Here is an 18712-nt window from a genome sequence, read left to right as displayed (position 1 = left end):
CTTGTTTTCTCCAATTGATATAGTCAGGATTAGGTAAACTTCTTCCTTCTGAATCAGTGATCGAAACATCTGGTTTACTCATAGATCCATCAACATAGCAATATAGATCATTACTAATAAGTATTGCTTCAAATTGATCTTTCCAGACCAAGAAATTCGATTCATCAAGTTTATCTGAGATATAATTTGTGATATTTAGAGTTGGAGAATGAGATTTTGAGATTGAAGAAGATGAATTTGATCGATCTGAGCTTTCTGACTCCATTGATGAAGCTCGAATTTGAGAAATTTTCTTAACCTAGATGCTCTGATACCATGAAAGATTCCATATAAGATACATAGAGAGAGAAACAGGAAGGAAGAGATCGAGTAGAAAGAGTGATTTCCATTAATGAATTATGAGCTAAGAACTCATATATATATATATATATATACAGTTGAAGTGTCGTTATAGAGAGAGAAAGTTGGTTGTATAACAACCTAACAAACTAACCAACACATCAAAAGATTATAAAGGCACTCTCACACTCTTTCTCTTTATCTTTATTTATACAAGTGATAGTCTCTCTTCCGGTGGTTGTGATGATAAAAGAGGAGAGGGTTTTTCATTTTCGGGGATAAATCGAACTGGGGATCCCAAGTTTTTGTTGTCCAGTGGGGGTGGTGTCGGCGGCGGGGGAGATTCAGTAGGAGTGGAAGAAGAAGAATAAAAGGGTTTTCTTTGTTGAGTAAGAACTCGAAGAGTAGATGATGGGGGATATTCCGATGGTGGTGGTGGTGGGGACGATTGAGGAGGAGAAGAAAAGGGCTGACTTGCTTGATCAAATAACCTGAGAGTTGAAGAATCCATTGATAGAGTTTCAACGGTGTTGGAAATGGAGTTCCTCTTTTCTTCTGCCATTATCCTAACTAGATAGTTTCACTTTTCTCAATAATTTAGACCTTTGATGAAGAAAATTCATTTTACATCAATTTAATTCGTGTTTAAAAGTTAAAATTAGAGAAAGACGTGCTCGATTGAAAAGTTTTAACATGAAATGTCTCAATATGTGTACATCAGTTGGCAGTGCATCTATTCTCCATTACTAGTTTCACTTTTCTAATAAGATTTTGAAGGTCTGAAACAATTTAATTTGGCTTTAAAGACCTATGTTAAGAACATTTTACTAGAACTTCAAAGTTATGAACCTTAGATGTTCTCGAACTTTTAAGAAATCTAGGACATAAATGTTTTAAATTGGGAAACATCAAAAATTTCGAAACATTTTTTTTTCGAAAATAGTCTACGATCTGTGATAATCATTTTTGAGAATTACTATCACAAGTTCAATAAATTATGGAGTCCAACCATTATTGTTTGTGTATTCTATAAATATATTGTATTGTTCATATGTTTTGTTCACAAGGGATTATGATTGTTACATGCTTCTGTTGCAAGCATTTTACATATTTTTGTGAACTTTCTTATTATACTATGCTATTGCTTTTTTCCTTGACAACATTTCATATAATTTAACTATTCTGTTACTATTTCATCAAAAAAAAAACTATTCTGTCACTTGAAATAATGTCGAAATTTAATATCGTTAATCCAATTACAAATATTTGATTTACATATAAGAACAAAATCATCATATTCAGTAGCATTTCTCATAATTGTAATTCACTCACGTATTAAAATATGAAAGTTCATATTGTAGCATGTACAATCGAATTTTTTATTTAAAATATCTTGTTTGACATTATAATCCGTTGCTCTCTTAAGTCTTATGAATGTCTCAATCAATGGATAGTGTAAGGTGATGGGTTTCACTCATTTTCGCACCTAATTGCTAATTAATGTTGGAGAAGTTGAACTCAAGATGAAACATCCTACTTTAGAACTGGATGATTTATTTGATTCTTAGATGTACCATAGTTTGGGCTATTTTCGGGTTTCTTTTGTTTGGAAGCAAAACATCTCTCTGAATAAGCCATAATCTAATGACCTTAATCCTTAAATCCAAACCTCATAATTTTAACTCTTATAATCTACCTTAGAATGTCTAATACTAGAGCTTAGTGTCCAACCATGAAAATAGCAAATAAAAACCTCCCTTTAAAAAGCTTAATGTATAAATACTTCACAAAGGGCATCAAACCTACTCCTAGGTTTTATCTTTTTTCTTTGCAGAACTTCTAGGTTTTATCTAATCCTCTGATACACATAAAATTTTCCTACTAAAAAGGGGAGGTTTTATGTGGTAGATTAAGCTCCCACCCACTTTATGAAACTTTCAAACCCTAAAATAGGGAGGGATAAAGCATGCCTTTGTAGCCTACTCACTAGGAAGGTCATAATTGACTAGATAAAACCGATAAATACTCAAATTAGTTGAAATTACCCTTTTCACTATTTCTTTGTCTATTACTTTGGCAATAATTCATTTTTTGAGGGTTTATGGAGTCTATGAAAAAAAGAAAGAAATTAGTTACATCTACAAAACACACAGAAAAAAAAAAAAAGAATTTGATTATGATTTCACTTTAACCATGCTAAACACTAAGAACCAAAATCGATTAAGGGATAACAATATGTCCCTTAAATATCCAATTGCACTAAGTGAAGTTGGTTTTTTGACACTAGTGTAAATGCAAAGTCTATAATATCTAATATGAACCGAATTATGTATGGGTAGAGCTATCAACCTCTTAATTATAAGTTGATAAACCCATTTAAAATAAAATTTAGACAAACATGATTAGAACATTAAAAAATTTGTATTTGTACAAAAGTAATTTTTATTTATATAACTATATTATATAAAGTAATGTAAATAAAATATTAAGCTTATGAGATCCCATTCCCACCACCACATAGACAAGTTCATTTATAATTTGGTTCTTCCAATTAGTCTTTTTTTTTTTGTCGAAATTCTTCCAATTAGTCCAATATGACAAACAAAAATGATCCCCACATAACACCCATGTCAAATAAAAAGCAAATAGAAGAGAGAGAAAAAGAGAGAAAAAGATAGTGACATAGTCATCTTCATCTTGATCTTCTCTTTCTCTCTCTCTCTCTCTCTCTCTCTCTCTCTCTCTCTCTAGAAATTGAGTATATAAATAAGATTTGTTTCTTTATTCTTCATTATTCTAATTGTTTTGATAATTATCAGAGAGAGAATTAAGGATGGCTATGAAGAAAGCTACTACTGCTGCTGTTACTGCAATTCTTGGGAATTCATCATCTTTCCCTTCCAGAATCATTAACCCATCATCAATTATTCAAAGAAATCTCCATGTATGCCTTCCAATTTCTCTCTCCCTCTCTAAAACTCTCTCTCTAGAACTCAACAGAGTACTCTGTTTACTGTTAATTGTTGTCCAATTGGACTTAAATCTACCATGAATTACTTTAGATCAAGTAAAAAAAGGGTCTTGATCAGCATGTAATAGTTGATTTAGAGAGATAGATTCACAATTTAAATACTAATTTGGGTTTAATTATCTGTGTTTACTAATGGATCTGTCTTTGCATGAACAGAGTGGAAGCTCAATCTCAATCAAATAATTGTTTGGATTTTATCTATTCTCGAGATCTTCAACCACCATGATGATTATAATAGAAAACCCATAACTATAATCATATTTTACTACCCATGCATGATGAATAATACCTCTTTTACAAAATTATTGATTATATCTTAAATTATTGAAACCCTAAAAAAGTGAAAGAAACAATCTCCATATTTTAATAATGAATTTATATATATATATATATATATATATATATATTTTGATACTTTATATGTTTAGTTTTAGCTCATTTTACTATACATTAGTATCTAGTTAGGTTTTTATCTTATGATTCATGATCCTTCAGAAGCTCCACTAGCTTGAAAATGGTGTTTTGATTGTGAACCTTACTACGTTTTTTCGATCGTGTCTTACAATTTCGTTCCTAAATACTTTCTTCTTTTTGATGGTACAGGCTGGTCCGGGGCCGAAGAAGATTGTTGGGGTGTTCTACAAGGCCAATGAGTACGCTACCTCGAACCCTAACTTCTTAGGTTGCGCGGAAAACGCCTTGGGTATTCGAGATTGGCTTGAATCACAAGGTCATCAATATGTAGTCACTGATGACAAAGAAGGCCAAAACTCTGGTGAGTCTAACCATGTCGTTGTTTTAATGTTCTTCAATCTTTTACGCATTTGACGCGCGAAATGTGAGAGTCGCACCGCACTTTCACTTATTTCTTATAACATGTTCAAACTTATGCTTGAAAAAATAAAATGAAAAAAAGGTTTTGAGCAATTCGTGTAAAAGAACACACATATTTGAATATGTTTGATAACCACAATTAGGTTTCGAGAGCGAGAGGATTATCACATTTTAATGTTTTTTTTTCTTAATCTATATATTGACTATTTTTTTGTTCGATGTAGAACTTGAAAAACACATCCCCGATTTGCACGTGCTAATATCCACTCCATTCCATCCGGCTTATGTTACTGCGGAAAGGATTAAAAAGGCGAAAAACTTGCAACTTCTTCTCACTGCCGGAGTTGGGTCGGACCACGTCGATTTAAAAGCAGCAGCTGCCGCTGGACTAACGGTAGCAGAGGTCACAGGATGCAATGTAGTTTCGGTAGCGGAAGACGAGTTAATGAGAATACTCATACTCGTTCGAAACTTTATACCAGGCCATCAACAAGTAATCAAAGGGGAGTGGGATGTTGCAGCTATTGCTAATAGAGCTTATGATCTTGAGGGAAAAACAGTTGGGACAATTGGAGCCGGTCGCATTGGAAAGCTTTTACTGCAACGGTTAAAACCCTTTAACTGTCATCTTCTTTATCACGATCGTCTACAAATGGATTCCCAGTTGGAAAATGAAATCGGTGCAAAATTTGAGGCTGATGTTGATGCAATGCTACCAAAATGTGACATTATAGTTATTAATATGCCTCTCACTGACAAAACCAAGTAAGAATAACTCCATCTACTTAAACCTTTCGCTTTCTTTCTAACTCAAAATTTCATTCTAATCTCGATAACCAACTATATGAATCTCGATTTGACCGAATTATCAGAGTTTGAGTATAATTAATATATGTTTTTGTCAAACCGAAAGAAATGATGGGATCTGTAAAATGGAACTTATTTTAGGTGTTGAAATGTGTATTATTATTAGGGGAATGTTTGATAAAGAAAGGATAGCAAAGCTGAAAAAAGGAGTTCTAATTGTGAACAATGCTCGAGGGGCAATCATGGATACTCAAGCTGTTGCCGATGCTTGTGCTAGTGGACACATTGCCGGTAACCCTAAAATGCTTTACCCTATTCTTAATGTTCTATTGAGATTCACAAAGTTAACTCATTCTTTGCTTTAATACTCGAGATTCACAAGTATATCGTCGAGTTAATGTCTTTGATGGCGTCTTCTTTTGTTCCTTGACGAGCTAATAAGGCTATATTATTGTTTGGTTACTTTTAACGATTTCTTACAAATTTTAATATCCCAAAATTTCATTCTTAGGTTATAGTGGAGATGTATGGAATCCACAACCAGCACCGAGGGATCACATATGGCGATACATGCCAAACCATGCAATGACGCCACATATTTCGGGTACCACCATTGATGCTCAGGTACCCCGATATTTCGAATCAGATTCGATCTTTACGATCTTAGAATACTTATAACTTTTGTGTCGTTACGCGTCAATAATTCTAAGTGAATGTAAAAAAATGGTGCAGATGAGATATGCCGCCGGAACTAAGGACATGCTAAACAGGTACTTTAAGGGAGAAGACTTCCCTGCTGCAAATTATATCGTCAAGGATGGAAAAATCGCCCCTCAGTACCAGTAAACCAGTCTTTCCCACAAGGATCTTGGAGATTAAGTGTCTAGGTCAAGTTATGGATTCTGCTATAGACAGATAAACTATAAGCAAACTTAGTTTTTCATTTAGGGCAGTTCTTATGTTTATGTAGGTCTGTCTGTGTTTTCTTCCTTGTGTTTTAGGATTCAAGTGTTTTTGGACTTTATGAAAATAATAATGTCCTATTTTGATATCGAAATGGTGTTTGTTTGTTTTTCCGAGTCAAATGTGAAATCCGATTTAAGGACTGAATTGGCTGAGTAAAATTTCAGAATGTGTGGTTTTTATCTGGGGTAAGTAAAATTTCAGAATGTGTGGTTTTTATCTGGTGTGATACCCGACCCTTCTTGGTGGTTGATTTTGGTTGGTTTAAAGTCACTTGAAATGGAAAATTCACTTGACTCACATCCAGAAAATGTGATATCTTACTCGAAGGCTGAATCAACTCAAATCAAATTTTAGAATGTTTGTTGTTTTTAACCATGTGACATCTAACTTTTCTAAATAGTTGATTTAAATTGATTTTCGGTAATTTGACTTAGATGATACAAATTCAAATACGTCTGTATTCAAGAAATGAGAGAAAAAAATACAGTAAACACCAACTACAACTATATTACTACTGACCTAAAGCCCGACGAATTAAATCCTCCATCCTCCACATTGCTGAAAAGGCCTAAGGCCTGCCGAATTAAATCCTCCACATTGCGGAGTAGATGCACTTACCGACTGGGCTACCAAATGAAAAGGCCTAAGGCCCGACAAAATAGATCCTCCACATTGCGGAGTAGATGTACTGCCAACTGGGCTACCAATTGTTGTCAACTACAACAATATTTTAATGGGTCGGTGGGTATATAGACCAAAATAATGTTCAAAAAAGGTTTATGATCCAATCTTCTCAAAATATGGATATTTAGTCCTTTTACATTATGAACATAAAAACCCTCACTTTCTAAACACATTACCGTCTATGTCCCACGCTCAAATATGACGTGGAGATTTATTAGCAAAAATTGTGGAGATTTATTAGCAAAAAATATGGAGATTTATTAGAAAAAAAATGGATAGAAACAAATCATAATTTCTCTCTCCTCTAAACAGATTTGGAAAACAAATTTTCTCTTTCCTATTATCCGAATCAATCAGAAACAAAAATCCTAACCAAAACGAAACGTCATCACCACAGATATTTCCAAATCAATTTTCTCTCTCTTCTTTACAGATTTAGAAACCAAATCAATTTTCTCTTTCCTATTATCCGAATCAATCAAAAACAAAAATCATAACCAAAACTACTGTAAAGTATTTATAATTTCTTCACAAGTTCTTTTTGCATGGTTATTTTTCATCATAAAAAAGATTGTTTCAACGTTATGGTGAGATTTTGGGTTGATTTTTATGGTTTTTTCTGTTGTGACATAGTTAATCAAAGCTTCGTCATAAATCAATTTTTAGAGATCTGTTTGATAAATTATGTCAATTTCTGTCTGGTATAACTTAAACTACCGTAAAGTATGTATAATTTATTCACAAGTATCCGTGATTTACCACAGGATTTGGTAATTTTTGATAAATAACCAATGATAACAGCAAAAATTTAAAAGTTTTTAATTGATCAAACCTTGTAATTTCTGATAGTTGTCATTTATATGAAGGAATTTATATTGTATACTGATATACAATAAGTATGTTTTACAATGGGATTTAATGATGTACAACAAATTCTGATATACTAATGATAAAGTATACCTAAACTGTAAATACGATATTTGTATAATTTACAATAAATTATGCAAACTTTATGAAAAATAATGAGACATTTATCACAAATAATGAAATCATGTTTCCTTTCCATGTCTTTCAATATGAACATGGAATCGCATTTCAATGGTGTCCATCCATGCACTATCCATTTGCAATCTTCAACAGGACACACAGCAGTAACACGCTTAGAATCATTCTTTATGAATTTGAAATCATGCGCGGTGTTGATGCTATATTGCCTAAGAGCATATCGAAAAGCTTTTGCACCCCCAGGAAATAACTGTCCTAGTTCTATAAATATCTTATCCCAACCATCTGATTTCAGTTTGATTTTCTTATGTTGATTTGATGATTCTGCCTGGAACTCCATCTGTGATAACAAAGTGAGATAGATTAATTCAAATAAATTATATATACAAGTATATTATTTGCAGTAAATTATATGAACATTTGAATAAATTACATGTACTTTACAAAAAAGTACACAGGATTTACATATGTAAATCAAAGATGTTATAATAATGAAACGAGAACTGTTTTGATATTAAATCATACATAATGTTCCATAAATTACGTATGATTTACACAAAATAATATAATGTTAATGTTATTCGTGAAAAATTTGCAGAACCAGAACATATATCATGTTCTCAATTTGATATACATCGCAGGGAAAAGTTTATATAATTTACGTTACATTATGGTAATTTATTCTAAAGTATATATAATGTTAATTCTGTTACGAGTAACCGTGTGACAGAATCACGTTTCATCAATCTGTACGGAAAAAAATCAGATCTGGAGAAAATTTGAATATCATACTTTGCATAAACTCCAAATCTATTGATAACTGATATGACGATTGATTGAAAACAATAAGTAAATTCGATTTGTAAGATTTAGAAATGAAGTATTAATCTCATGAAGATCATGATCATTAATACAAACTTTAGAGAGAGAAAGACAATAATAACTTTCTTGATCTGAAACAAATCATCAAATAAGAAAATTGTTTACCTGATTAACAATTAAGATGATGATTTTGAATAGCTCTAATGATAATGAAACAAGTTAATGGAAGATTTTCAATCGAAACATATTCAGAAAACATAAAATTTGGTTTGAGTTTTACCTGAACTTAGAAACTCAGTTTTCTGTTTTAATGGAGGATAGTTTCAGAAGATGAAGATGTAGAGAGAGAGAAAGATATGACGAGAAGGTTTCGGTTACAAAGTTTTTTGTTTTAATGGAGGATAGTTTCAGAAGATGAAGATGTAGAGAGAGAGAGAGAGATAGGAAGAGAAGGTTTCGGTTACAAATTTAAGGAAGATAAAGATTTCTTTCTTCCTTTAGAGTCGGTAATTGGAGAGAGAAACAGGGAGATAAAATAGGAAAACGAATATTGGTTGATTTGAGCTTAAATTAGATTTTATATATATGGAAGGTTAGTTTAGGTATTATAAATTATTTGGTATTCTAGGGATTTGTGTTTTCTCTCTAGATGACACCAAATGGACTAGATATCCATTTGTATTATTTTTTTGGTTTTGAAACCCTTTTTAGGATTAGAGAGGACTAAAAGTCCTATTAGGGCCCGTTTTTTGGATTATAAGCCCAAAAATTCTATTTTAATATCATGAAACTAGTCCAACGTTAATTTGCCAATTTATCTATAAGATACAATCAAATCAATGAAGGCTCTCCTTAAGGAATAAAAGTTTATAATAACTAAATACTTGTTTGAAGATTACAACGGTTTCTTTAGACCTACCAAAACATCATCCATGTTACCTGCATAAATGACTCGATCACAAGGCAAACATTCCACAAACAAAAGAGTGCAAATGAAAATGTGTATAAATCTATTTCATCCCTGTCTTCTATGTTTGGCACCCTTCCATGTACTTTTACCCTTGTTCTTCCATTTGTCTCTCCCACCAACATTCCTCTTCTCCTCCTCAATTTCTCGTACCTTACGCTTCCTGCAGAAATATAAGAGTGAAATCAAAGTGAGGCCCCCAAAACGTATTACTACAAAATCGGAAAATAGAACAAACTTAATCCACTAATGGATCTATTATCGCAATGTGAGCCAATACAATCTAAAGCTCTCAACCACATGTGCGTATAAGTTCCGAGTTAGACACCGCAGATGAGCCTAGGTTTTAGAACATGTATTCCCAAAGCAAAAATCAGTTTTTGAGAGAGTTGGGGAGAGTTGTCTAGGCCTCTAGGGTTTAAGGACATGAGGTATCCCTTTATCTCTCAGGTATCAACAAGTCTTTGCGAATGGGGTTCAACTACTTGATTAGACAACTATATTTATGTGCTCATCTCTTTTTTCTTACCTGTATCTCACGAGAGTGACATCTGCAAGTATTTCCTCTGTCAATGTTCGCTTCTTCTCCTTCCTGGTTAGATTGCTTGAGTAGTGATCTGCTGGAGACACGACAACTTCACCAACCTGATTGATTAAATTACTCACGTTAATCACACAAATAGGAAGACGAAACATTGATATAATACACAACTGAAAGGGATTTATTAGACTCATTGGAAATGGCGAATCGACTATTAGAATAAGAATTGACTTGCCTGGAAATGTTTGGGTTCCTCCTTTGACTTCCGGTCACCTTTCTTGTAGTGCCTTTTTGGATCAAGCACTGCCCTCAACTGCAACCAACCCACATTCAAATGTTAATAACCATAGAATCCCCTCTGTCAAAACTCAAAATATAAGGAAAAAACCCGAAAGTGGTTTCTTCTTTACCTTTCCATCTTAACCCTCAAAGAAAAACAACAAGAGACTAAAATCCATGAATGAGGGTCCAAAGATATAAGGAGAGCTCTACTGCTCTAGAACAACCAACACATTTTGAGTAGTATTGACACCAATAAGTCTTACAAGCCCTATGGAGCTAGAGGAGCCTTGCATTTGCAATCTTTATAGAAATTAACTTTGAACTAAATCGAACATATTTAGTGACAGTGTGACACAAGGTTATTCAAAGGCAAAAAATAACTTCTCAAGTATACCCAAGTTAGTCGCGAATTCAATCTCACAAACATGTCATTACATCTTTCATAGAAGTGAACTCCAAGACATAGTAAAGGAAATCGAATAATGGGTACCTTTAACATTTGTAAGTCTTTCTTTATCTCTGTTGTGATGGTTGTAGACGGCATATCAAACCTATAAACAAACATATATCGATATTCAAAACGAACCCGCATTATGAGAAATTAGACACTAACCTAGAAATAAAAAATCAACAAGTGATCTTACCATTTTTTACCAGCAGTATCTTTGAGGTTTTTCCTTGCTAACTTGTTTAGCTTCCTTGGGTCAGCAGGTGGAACAAAGAGTCCATCAACAAGTTCAGATTGTGGTTTCCATATTGTATTTTGAGGCAAATTATCAACTGGTTTCTTAGATGAAGTTGTTTTGGTTATGGAAGATATGAAATTAGGTAACTTGGGTTCCCATTTAAGACCAATTATTGGCTTGATTTCTGCCATTATCAACTGAAAAAACAAAAAACAGAAGAACCAAAAAAGGAACAGATTTAGAGAGAGAAAACCCTCGACTATGGAGTGAAAAGAAAAAACAAACAGAAAGAGAGAGAGAGCTCGAAACAGAAAGAGAGGAAGACAAGAAGAAAACAGAGAGAAAGATTGTACCTTTAACTACAAAGAGCTTCAATGGTGATTGGTGGATGAGGAAGAGAGAGATGGTCTTCCTTCAGTTGAGAACGCCCCTTGCCCAATTCCTAAAAAAACTTTTAAATTCCAAAAAAAAGAACGCCCCTTGCCCTAAAAATCTAAGATTTAGTAGTTTGGGTTGAACCGGACCCATACCCGAGTACCCGAAGAATACATCTGCTGGAGGGCGGGCTTTGGACAAGTGACTTTAGATTTTGCCCAACCCGGACCGCATCGGAAAACCAATCGGACATCATGATGTTGAACCCGGACCGCCCGAGTCCGACGATATATATCTGCGAGTAAGCCCGACCGGACCGATTCCCATCCCTAGTCGAGGGCAGGCAGACTAAGCCAAGGTTTTGGGCCTACAATTTGGGCTTCACCCAAAAAAATATCATAAATTCTCGAGGCAACCCCTGGTCGCCGCAGCTCGACACATATTAGCATTGTAGTAGAAAGAGACTGTCCGAGAGACAGAGAGAGGCGATGATGATCGTTTGTGTAAATAGTAAAACTGTATTTGGGTGGTGTGTGTGACCCGCTCGCTAAGCCATTTATGCCATAAGGGTAGGCACCCGGAACGTCCGAATCCGAGACAGGAGAATACCCATGGGTACCCGAGCCCGACACGTTTTCCCACCCCTTGCTATAGTCATTTTTGGGTGTAGAGAATTAAATTTCCAAGGTTGAAGGGGAAATAGTTTGGGCTTAGGGGAAAACCACAAAAACCATGGCAGCATTTCTGAATGGCTTAGGGGAAAACCACAAAAACCATGGCAGCATTTCTGAATGGATATAAAAGTAAAGAAAGATGGTAGGGAACAAGAAAAATCAGATAGATTTTAGGTAAAAATCTTATGCGGATCGTCCTAATTCGTGCTTTGATTCTAATCTATTACACAAGGAATCACATCAAGCCAAGTAGGAATTTTTACCAGGTTTTGCCTAGTTTTTCTTATTGTATAGCATTACCATCATGGCATCATCAAATTTCACTTAAGGTGTAGGAGCCAAGTTGGGCTTAAAATTGGCTTTCACTTGGAAACTTTCTCTACAGGCAGGGAACTGGGGATGGCTTTCAGAAGGTATGTCATAATTTCATCGTTCGTTGTCTCGTCAATTATTACAATACCTTTTGGCACTCTATGTACGATATAGATAGTTCACGTGTCGTGTCTTGGTACATCGTTGACGAAATTTTAGTATCGATTGTTCCTGTTCAATAAACACTTCAAGGTAGTAATTAGAGAGCATTTATCGGTCATTACTCGTTACTCTAGAGTAGGTAAACTTCTTATTCTTTTTGCAGTTTGAATGAGCAATGGAACTTTTGGAAAAGACGCTATAGTAGTTCACGAAAGGCTAGTAACATACCGAACATTTTTTTCATTTTGTTCTCTTCCTGGACTTTTGACAGGAAAAGGGAGTTTATAAGTATTTCCATAAGTGGTGGATTAATGTCGATAAGATTCTTTCTCTGATATCAGAATAATGCAGGTGGTGGTGGTTCTTGAATTTTTCATGTTTCTTAAATCTTAATCCCTTTCTACTGCATTTTTAGTCTAAACCTAACTAGTCCATATGACTTGTAAAAACCATTATATTGCTATGAATAATGAATAATAATACACTTACGATATCTAAAACTTAAAAAGTTATAATGAAAAAATCGTCATGAAACAAACTATAGTTTATTATTCCTTTATTTACGAGAAGTGAACTACATTCGAACAATTTAGTTGGAACTTCGAAGAAAGAACCGTTCTTATATGGTCAAGGTATGTTGTTCATCTCTCTCAAACTATGATTGTGAAATAAGTGCGGGAAATCAAAATTTGAGGTGCAATGAAGTGTTACTGCTTTTATCTCACTCGAAAAAGACTTTCGACAAGACTTGTCATTGAAGTGACTCCATAAGTCTCAGTTACCTTCTTGGAGGTCTTCTTTATCCGATCGTAGAGATAATATTCTGTTTTGGCTGTCACTTGTTTGATGATGATCATGTTTGTTCCATCAATTGTTTGAACCCTTAAATCCGTCAAATTTTCTTTCCACTCAAAATAAATAGTCTCTTCAATCCAATGGTTCTTCTCTTTGACTTCCTCTTCTTCGTCTTCCTCTTCTTTGTCTTCCTCTTCTTCGTCTTCCTCTTCTTCGTCTTCCTCCTCATTGGGATCTTCATGCAATAGTATCCACATCTTGATAGTGTTTTTCTCCAAAATAGGAGGTGCAGCAGTAGCACCCCTTACTTTCTCCAAAATAGAGAAACATCCGTCTACCTCTAACAAATCACATACTCCATGATTGATAGATTTAGGAATCGGAATCTTTCTGAATTGCTCGTTTGCGACGTCAAATGCCACTATACATTCAAATTCCTCTTCCTGCATCCAAAAGATGGAACCATTTGCATAAACACAAGGTTCACAAATGGCTAATGGCGGTTTCTCGTCAATCCTTCTCCAAGACTTGTCTTTGCCTATTGTAAATACCTCGCAAACCCATCCATGATGCGGGAAAGAGTCCACATACCATATGCGAATAGCTTTATATGACTTTGTAATAGGATCAAATCCGAATCCACAGTTTGTAATAGAAGGGTCACCACCCAATCGTAGAAGACCGCACTTAATCTTTGTCTCACCTTCAATATTGCCCAGTCGCCTTTTCTCTCTAGTGCTAAAATTGTAAACAATAATCGAAGCGTCTCTATTATAATCACGAAAACAAACCATACCGTTTATCGGTTTGTTTGTCACGGTTCTACACCATGGCATTGTTAGGTAAGGAACATGACCCGTTTCGAAACCATCTAAATCCATTGAAGTGATTATTTCTTTGTTTTTCCAATCGTTGAAACTTTCCGTGAGAAGGAGTATCGGGTTATTTTTCGATTTGGTAAGATGTATATCACGAAAGTATGAATCGTGTTGAATTAAGTACTGCCAATATTTACATACTGACTTGAACCGCACAAGTGATTTTACCGGAAATCTGATAAGTATTTCATTCACTAATGAATCATCACAGGGAACTATACTAGTAGTTTGATTCATCTTCTATGATCCTCCCCTTTCTTGTTTTTTTTTTCTTTCTTTTGTTCAGCTCGGTGGGTTAATTATATGATCTCTAGGGCTTATTTATTCAACAAAAAAAAGGTTACTATTATTTCTAGGGTTTATAAAATCTCTGACCCCCACTATTTCCAATTCTCACGTTTCTGTGAAGGAAAATATTTTATCATGTTTCCATGAAAATCTAAACTCAATTATGTATCTTTTAAGAAATTTAGACGGCTTGAATTAGTGATTAGGTGTTTTGAAAATTTTAATCTTAAACTTTCCATTCTAATAAGTCATAACTTCATAAGGGTTCTAGATTCCTCATGGGAAAAAAAAGTTAAATTTTAACTGTTTGATATGTCCATTAGGATGAGAAAGTAAATTTCTCGTAGTGAAAAAAAAGTAGGAATATTTGTTCGATCAATTTTCGCACAAAATAAGTATGAAAGTGGTTTTCTTACTTAGAGAGTGCTTGATTTTTTAACACTTATAAGTGTAGTGTCGTTTGTTTTCTGTCACTTACAAGTGTAGTGTCGTTTGTTTTTCATCTCTTATAAGTGCTATAAAAATATATGAGTTGTTTAAATTAGGGTTATTTCCCTAATGGCCCCCTACTTTGTGACCAGCTTCCCGCCTGGCCCCCTACTTTGCAAGAAATACCCATATGGCCCCCTTCCGTCATAACACCGTTACTCTCTCTCTTCCATTTCTTTTCTCTCTCCTCCAGCATGTTTTCTCTGTCTGCCACCTCGTTAAAACTAGCCACATCATCGTCTTCACCAACGGGTCGCCGGCCGGCCAAATTTCCGGCCGGCGACCTTCAAACTTTTTTTTTTTTTCTCTCTCTCTCTAAAAAAAAAAAAAATTTTTTTTTTAAAAAAATCTCTCACCTCTCTCTCTCTAAACTCCGGCGAAGGAAAACTTCGCCGGAGTAAGGTCTGTTCATCACGAACAGACCAGATCGGATCTGGTCTTGATGAACAGACCCAGATCGTGGTCTGTTCGTGATGAGCAGACCTCTGTTCATCACGAACAGACCACGATCTGGTCTGTTCGTGATGAACAGAGGTCTGTTCATCACGAACAGACCCTGATCTGGTCTGTTCGTGATGAACAGACCTTACTCCGGCGAAGTTTTCCTTCGCCGGAGTTTAGAGAGAGAGAGGTGAGAGATTTTTTTTAAAAAAAAAATTTTATTTTTTTTAGAGAGAGAGAGAAGAGAGAGAAAAAAAAAAGTTTGAAGGTCGCCGGCCGGAAATTTGGCCGGCCGGCGACCCGTTGGTGAAGACGATGATGTGGTTAGTTTTAACGAGGTGGCAGAGAGAGAAAACATGCTGGAGGAGAGAGAAAAGAAATGGAAGAGAGAGAGTAACGGTGTTATGACGGAAGGGGGCCATATGGGTATTTCTTGCAAAGTAGGGGGCCAGGCGGGAAGCTGGTCACAAAGTAGGGGGCCATTAGGGAAATAACCCTTTAAATTATCCATATATATAACTAAAAGTTAATAAGTTTGAGATGGATTACTTAATGAGTTTAGTAGAATTTGTAATGAGTTTTTTTTGTGCCATAAAAGATTATGTTAGTCAAAGAACATGGAAAAGTAGAAAGAGAGAGATAGAGAGAGAGAGAGGGTTGAAGAAAGAGAAGAACAAAGAGACGACCCAGATTAGTGTTGGAAGGTTGTCGGAGTTGATGGTCGCCGGAATTGATGTGCCACTGAAAATTTTCTTATTTTTCCAAAACATCGACTTTTAGACAGGATGAGAAATTTTTTTGTTTCATAAATTTCTCATGGGAAAAATAATTGAATTTTAACTGTTTCATGGGTCCAATAGGATGAGAAATTTTTTCATAGTCAGAGGCGGAGACAGGAATTCGAGTATGGGCGGGCTGAACTTAAATTAAGAGTTTACGAGAAATTTCAATTTCTATACACCCCCTATTAAATTATTAGCTATAAATATCCATGCGTTTTGTAAAAAACGAGTTATATAAATGACTATAATCATAGTGCTAGTTCACATGTATGCCTCTAAAACTTTAATAGCTATTATTATCCAGAAATTGTATCACTAGATCCAGATCTATCTTTTATACAAAATGGTTTAATACTAATAGGAAATTTTGTACGAAAATAAAATTTTCTTAAAATATTTTAGTATGAGAGGAGAAATATACAAAAGAATTAAACCTTAAAATAGTGAAGAACTTTATTTATGTTATAGATGTGGATGTTAATCTAAGAACTAGTTAAAAAACACCAATATTGCTAGTAAGGGACTCGAACACACGACCACATGAGTATAAATTTCTGGTCTTACCAATTGGGTTGTTGAAGTCTTTGGTAAAAAAACTGAACGAAAAGTATAAGTAAGGTTGGAACACTCGGGCTTCATGGTAAGAAAAGCCAACGCAAAGTAGAAGTTACAGGTGGGAAGACCCGGGATGCAGCCTTACTGAGCCCACCTGTAGCTCCGCCCCTGCTCATAGTGAAAAGAAAGAGTAGGAAAATGAGTTGGATCAATTTTCGCACAAAATAGGAACTATGAAAGTGGTTTCCTTACTCAGAGAGTGTTTGATTTTTGGGTCCATGGGTATAAGGTCCAAAATAATGTTGAAAAAGGATTTAGGGTCAAATCTTCCCAAAAAATAGGTTTTTAGTCCTTGTGCACTTTGGACCAAAAACCCTTAGTATATTAAATAATATACCGTCCCTATCTCAAACTGAATTTCTGCAATTTTTTAATGTGGTGCCAGACGAAATTTTAAACGACAGTTTGTACCGTGATTTTTTGTTTTAAAAAGGAAACGAAAACATCAATTTTCTTTCTCATCGAATCTGTTTTGGAAACGAAAACAATTTGCGTGATTGGGGGATTAAATAGGAAATAACGGATATTTTCAAATCAATTTTCCCTCTCTTTACAGATTTGAGAAACCAAATCAATTTTTCCTCTTTACAGATTTGGAAACCAAATCAATTTTCTCTCTCTTACTATGTAATTGTTTTTCCGATTCAAATCAATTTTCTCTCACTTAACTTTCAGATTTGAAAAGAGTATATTCTTTGGGATCAATTTAGCTTGATTTGGGGGTTAATATACAAAACATATATATCACTTTCTCTCACTTAACTTTCAGACATTGAGAACATTACCGCAACATTTATTTTCGTTTTTACTCATACATAAACACACACCAGTCACAAATTATGATACAATTACGTAAAGTATGTGTTATTTATGACGTGGAAACCATCATTTGTCATATATACAATGTAATTTATCAAATGTATGTGTGTCTTTTTCAATAAATTACACATAGTTTATTTTACATTGCACATCGTTTACATTTTGTTACAAAAAAAAAAAAAAATTGTACAAAATCTTCTCTGATTAAAAAATGGTGCCCATCCATGTACTCTCCATTTGCAGTCTTGAACAAGACAAACAACAGTTACACGTTTTAAATCATATTTGATGAATTTGAAATCATGCCCTGTGTTTATATTATATTGTCGAAGAGCATATCAAAATGTTTTTGCACCACCAGGAAACAACTGAGTAACTTTAATAAATATTTTATCTCAGTCATCAGATTTTAGTTTTGTCGTCTTACTTAGATTGGATGATTCTGTAGGAAATTCCATAAGTAACAGCAAAATTACAAAAAGAAAAACCTATAAATTTGTCAACAAAACATATAATTTACTAGAAACGACATGTATAATGGAATAAATTATGCATATTATTTGTTTAACTTCATAATTTGTTGGGAGACAAACAGAACTTTGGTTTGAATCACAAGGTCACTATTATGTGCAAAAAATATGTATAATGTGCAATAAATTACATATAATTTTTTGAACATTACATAATGTTTACATTCTGTTACAGTATAATTGTACGAAATCTTCAGTGGTTCAAATGTGTAAAGCGCAATAAGGTACATATAATTATTTGCACAACACACATTGCTTACATTCTGTTACAGTAACATCGTACGGAATCTTCTATGGTATAAATGTGTGATGTTCAATAAATGCACATACTTTCATGTAAATTACACATCGTTTACATTCTGTTACAAAAAAACGTACATAATCTTCTCTGGATAAAAATGGTATCGTTACCGGATCTGTTATCAAGAGATGTTCTAAACATCAAGATTTGTAACCTAAATCTAATGAAAAATAAAATAATACATGGATACAAACATAACATAATCGAAGAGAATGAATTAGTAAACAAGGATTTAACATTAACATCACAAATCAGTTATGAAGATCTTAGAGAGAGCAAATCATGAA

General features: G+C 34.3%; 3 protein-coding genes across 3 annotated transcripts; 1 reads left to right on the top strand and 2 right to left on the bottom strand.

Annotated features, from left to right (window-relative positions):
• Positions 1-2856: 2856 nt before the first annotated feature.
• LOC147553268 (formate dehydrogenase, mitochondrial-like) lies at positions 2857-6154 on the top strand. Its single transcript, XM_086666037.1, has 6 exons — positions 2857-3283; positions 3974-4145; positions 4429-4969; positions 5178-5302; positions 5523-5635; positions 5744-6154. Exons 1-6 carry the CDS (start codon positions 3173-3175, stop codon positions 5855-5857), a joined length of 1176 nt encoding a protein of 391 aa, XP_086522163.1. The 5' UTR covers positions 2857-3172; the 3' UTR covers positions 5858-6154.
• Positions 6155-9340: 3186 nt separating this feature from the next.
• On the bottom strand, positions 9341-11504 carry LOC147553267 (rRNA-processing protein fcf2-like). Its single transcript, XM_086666040.1, has 6 exons — positions 11318-11504; positions 10923-11161; positions 10769-10829; positions 10232-10309; positions 9985-10100; positions 9341-9618 (listed from the first exon to the last, which is right to left on the bottom strand). Exons 2-6 carry the CDS (start codon positions 11153-11155, stop codon positions 9504-9506), a joined length of 603 nt encoding a protein of 200 aa, XP_086522166.1. The 5' UTR covers positions 11156-11161; positions 11318-11504; the 3' UTR covers positions 9341-9503.
• Positions 11505-12923: 1419 nt separating this feature from the next.
• On the bottom strand, positions 12924-14564 carry LOC147553266 (putative F-box protein At1g32420). The gene has a single exon (XM_086671319.1). It carries the CDS (start codon positions 14395-14397, stop codon positions 13204-13206), a length of 1194 nt encoding a protein of 397 aa, XP_086527445.1. The 5' UTR covers positions 14398-14564; the 3' UTR covers positions 12924-13203.
• Between the last annotated feature and the right edge of the window lie 4148 nt (positions 14565-18712).

This window comes from Eschscholzia californica, unplaced genomic scaffold (genome assembly GCF_041429995.1).
Source record: "Eschscholzia californica isolate CP2 unplaced genomic scaffold, dmEscCali1.0.p SCAF_3, whole genome shotgun sequence".
Taxonomy (NCBI): Eukaryota; Viridiplantae; Streptophyta; class Magnoliopsida; order Ranunculales; family Papaveraceae; genus Eschscholzia; species Eschscholzia californica.
Note: the sequence above shows the minus strand (reverse complement) of the source record. Positions and strands in the feature narration are given on the sequence as shown.

Bases quoted from the DNA above. Each gene is read 5' to 3' on its own strand.
- LOC147553268 (XM_086666037.1), top strand. From the start codon at position 3,173: ATGGCTATGAAGAAAGCTACTACTGCTGCTGTTACTGCAATTCTTGGG. The intron at 4,970-5,177 runs GTAAGAATAACT...TATTATTATTAG, and splicing joins CCTCTCACTGACAAAACCAA to GGGAATGTTTGATAAAGAAA. The intron at 5,636-5,743 runs GTACCCCGATAT...AAAATGGTGCAG, and splicing joins GTACCACCATTGATGCTCAG to ATGAGATATGCCGCCGGAAC.
- LOC147553267 (XM_086666040.1), bottom strand. From the start codon at position 11,155: ATGGCAGAAATCAAGCCAATAATTGGTCTTAAATGGGAACCCAAGTTA. The intron at 10,310-10,768 runs GTACCCATTATT...GGTTGGTTGCAG, and splicing joins AAGACTTACAAATGTTAAAG to TTGAGGGCAGTGCTTGATCC. The intron at 10,101-10,231 runs GCAAGTCAATTC...TTAATCAATCAG, and splicing joins AGGAACCCAAACATTTCCAG to GTTGGTGAAGTTGTCGTGTC.
- LOC147553266 (XM_086671319.1), bottom strand. From the start codon at position 14,397: ATGAATCAAACTACTAGTATAGTTCCCTGTGATGATTCATTAGTGAAT.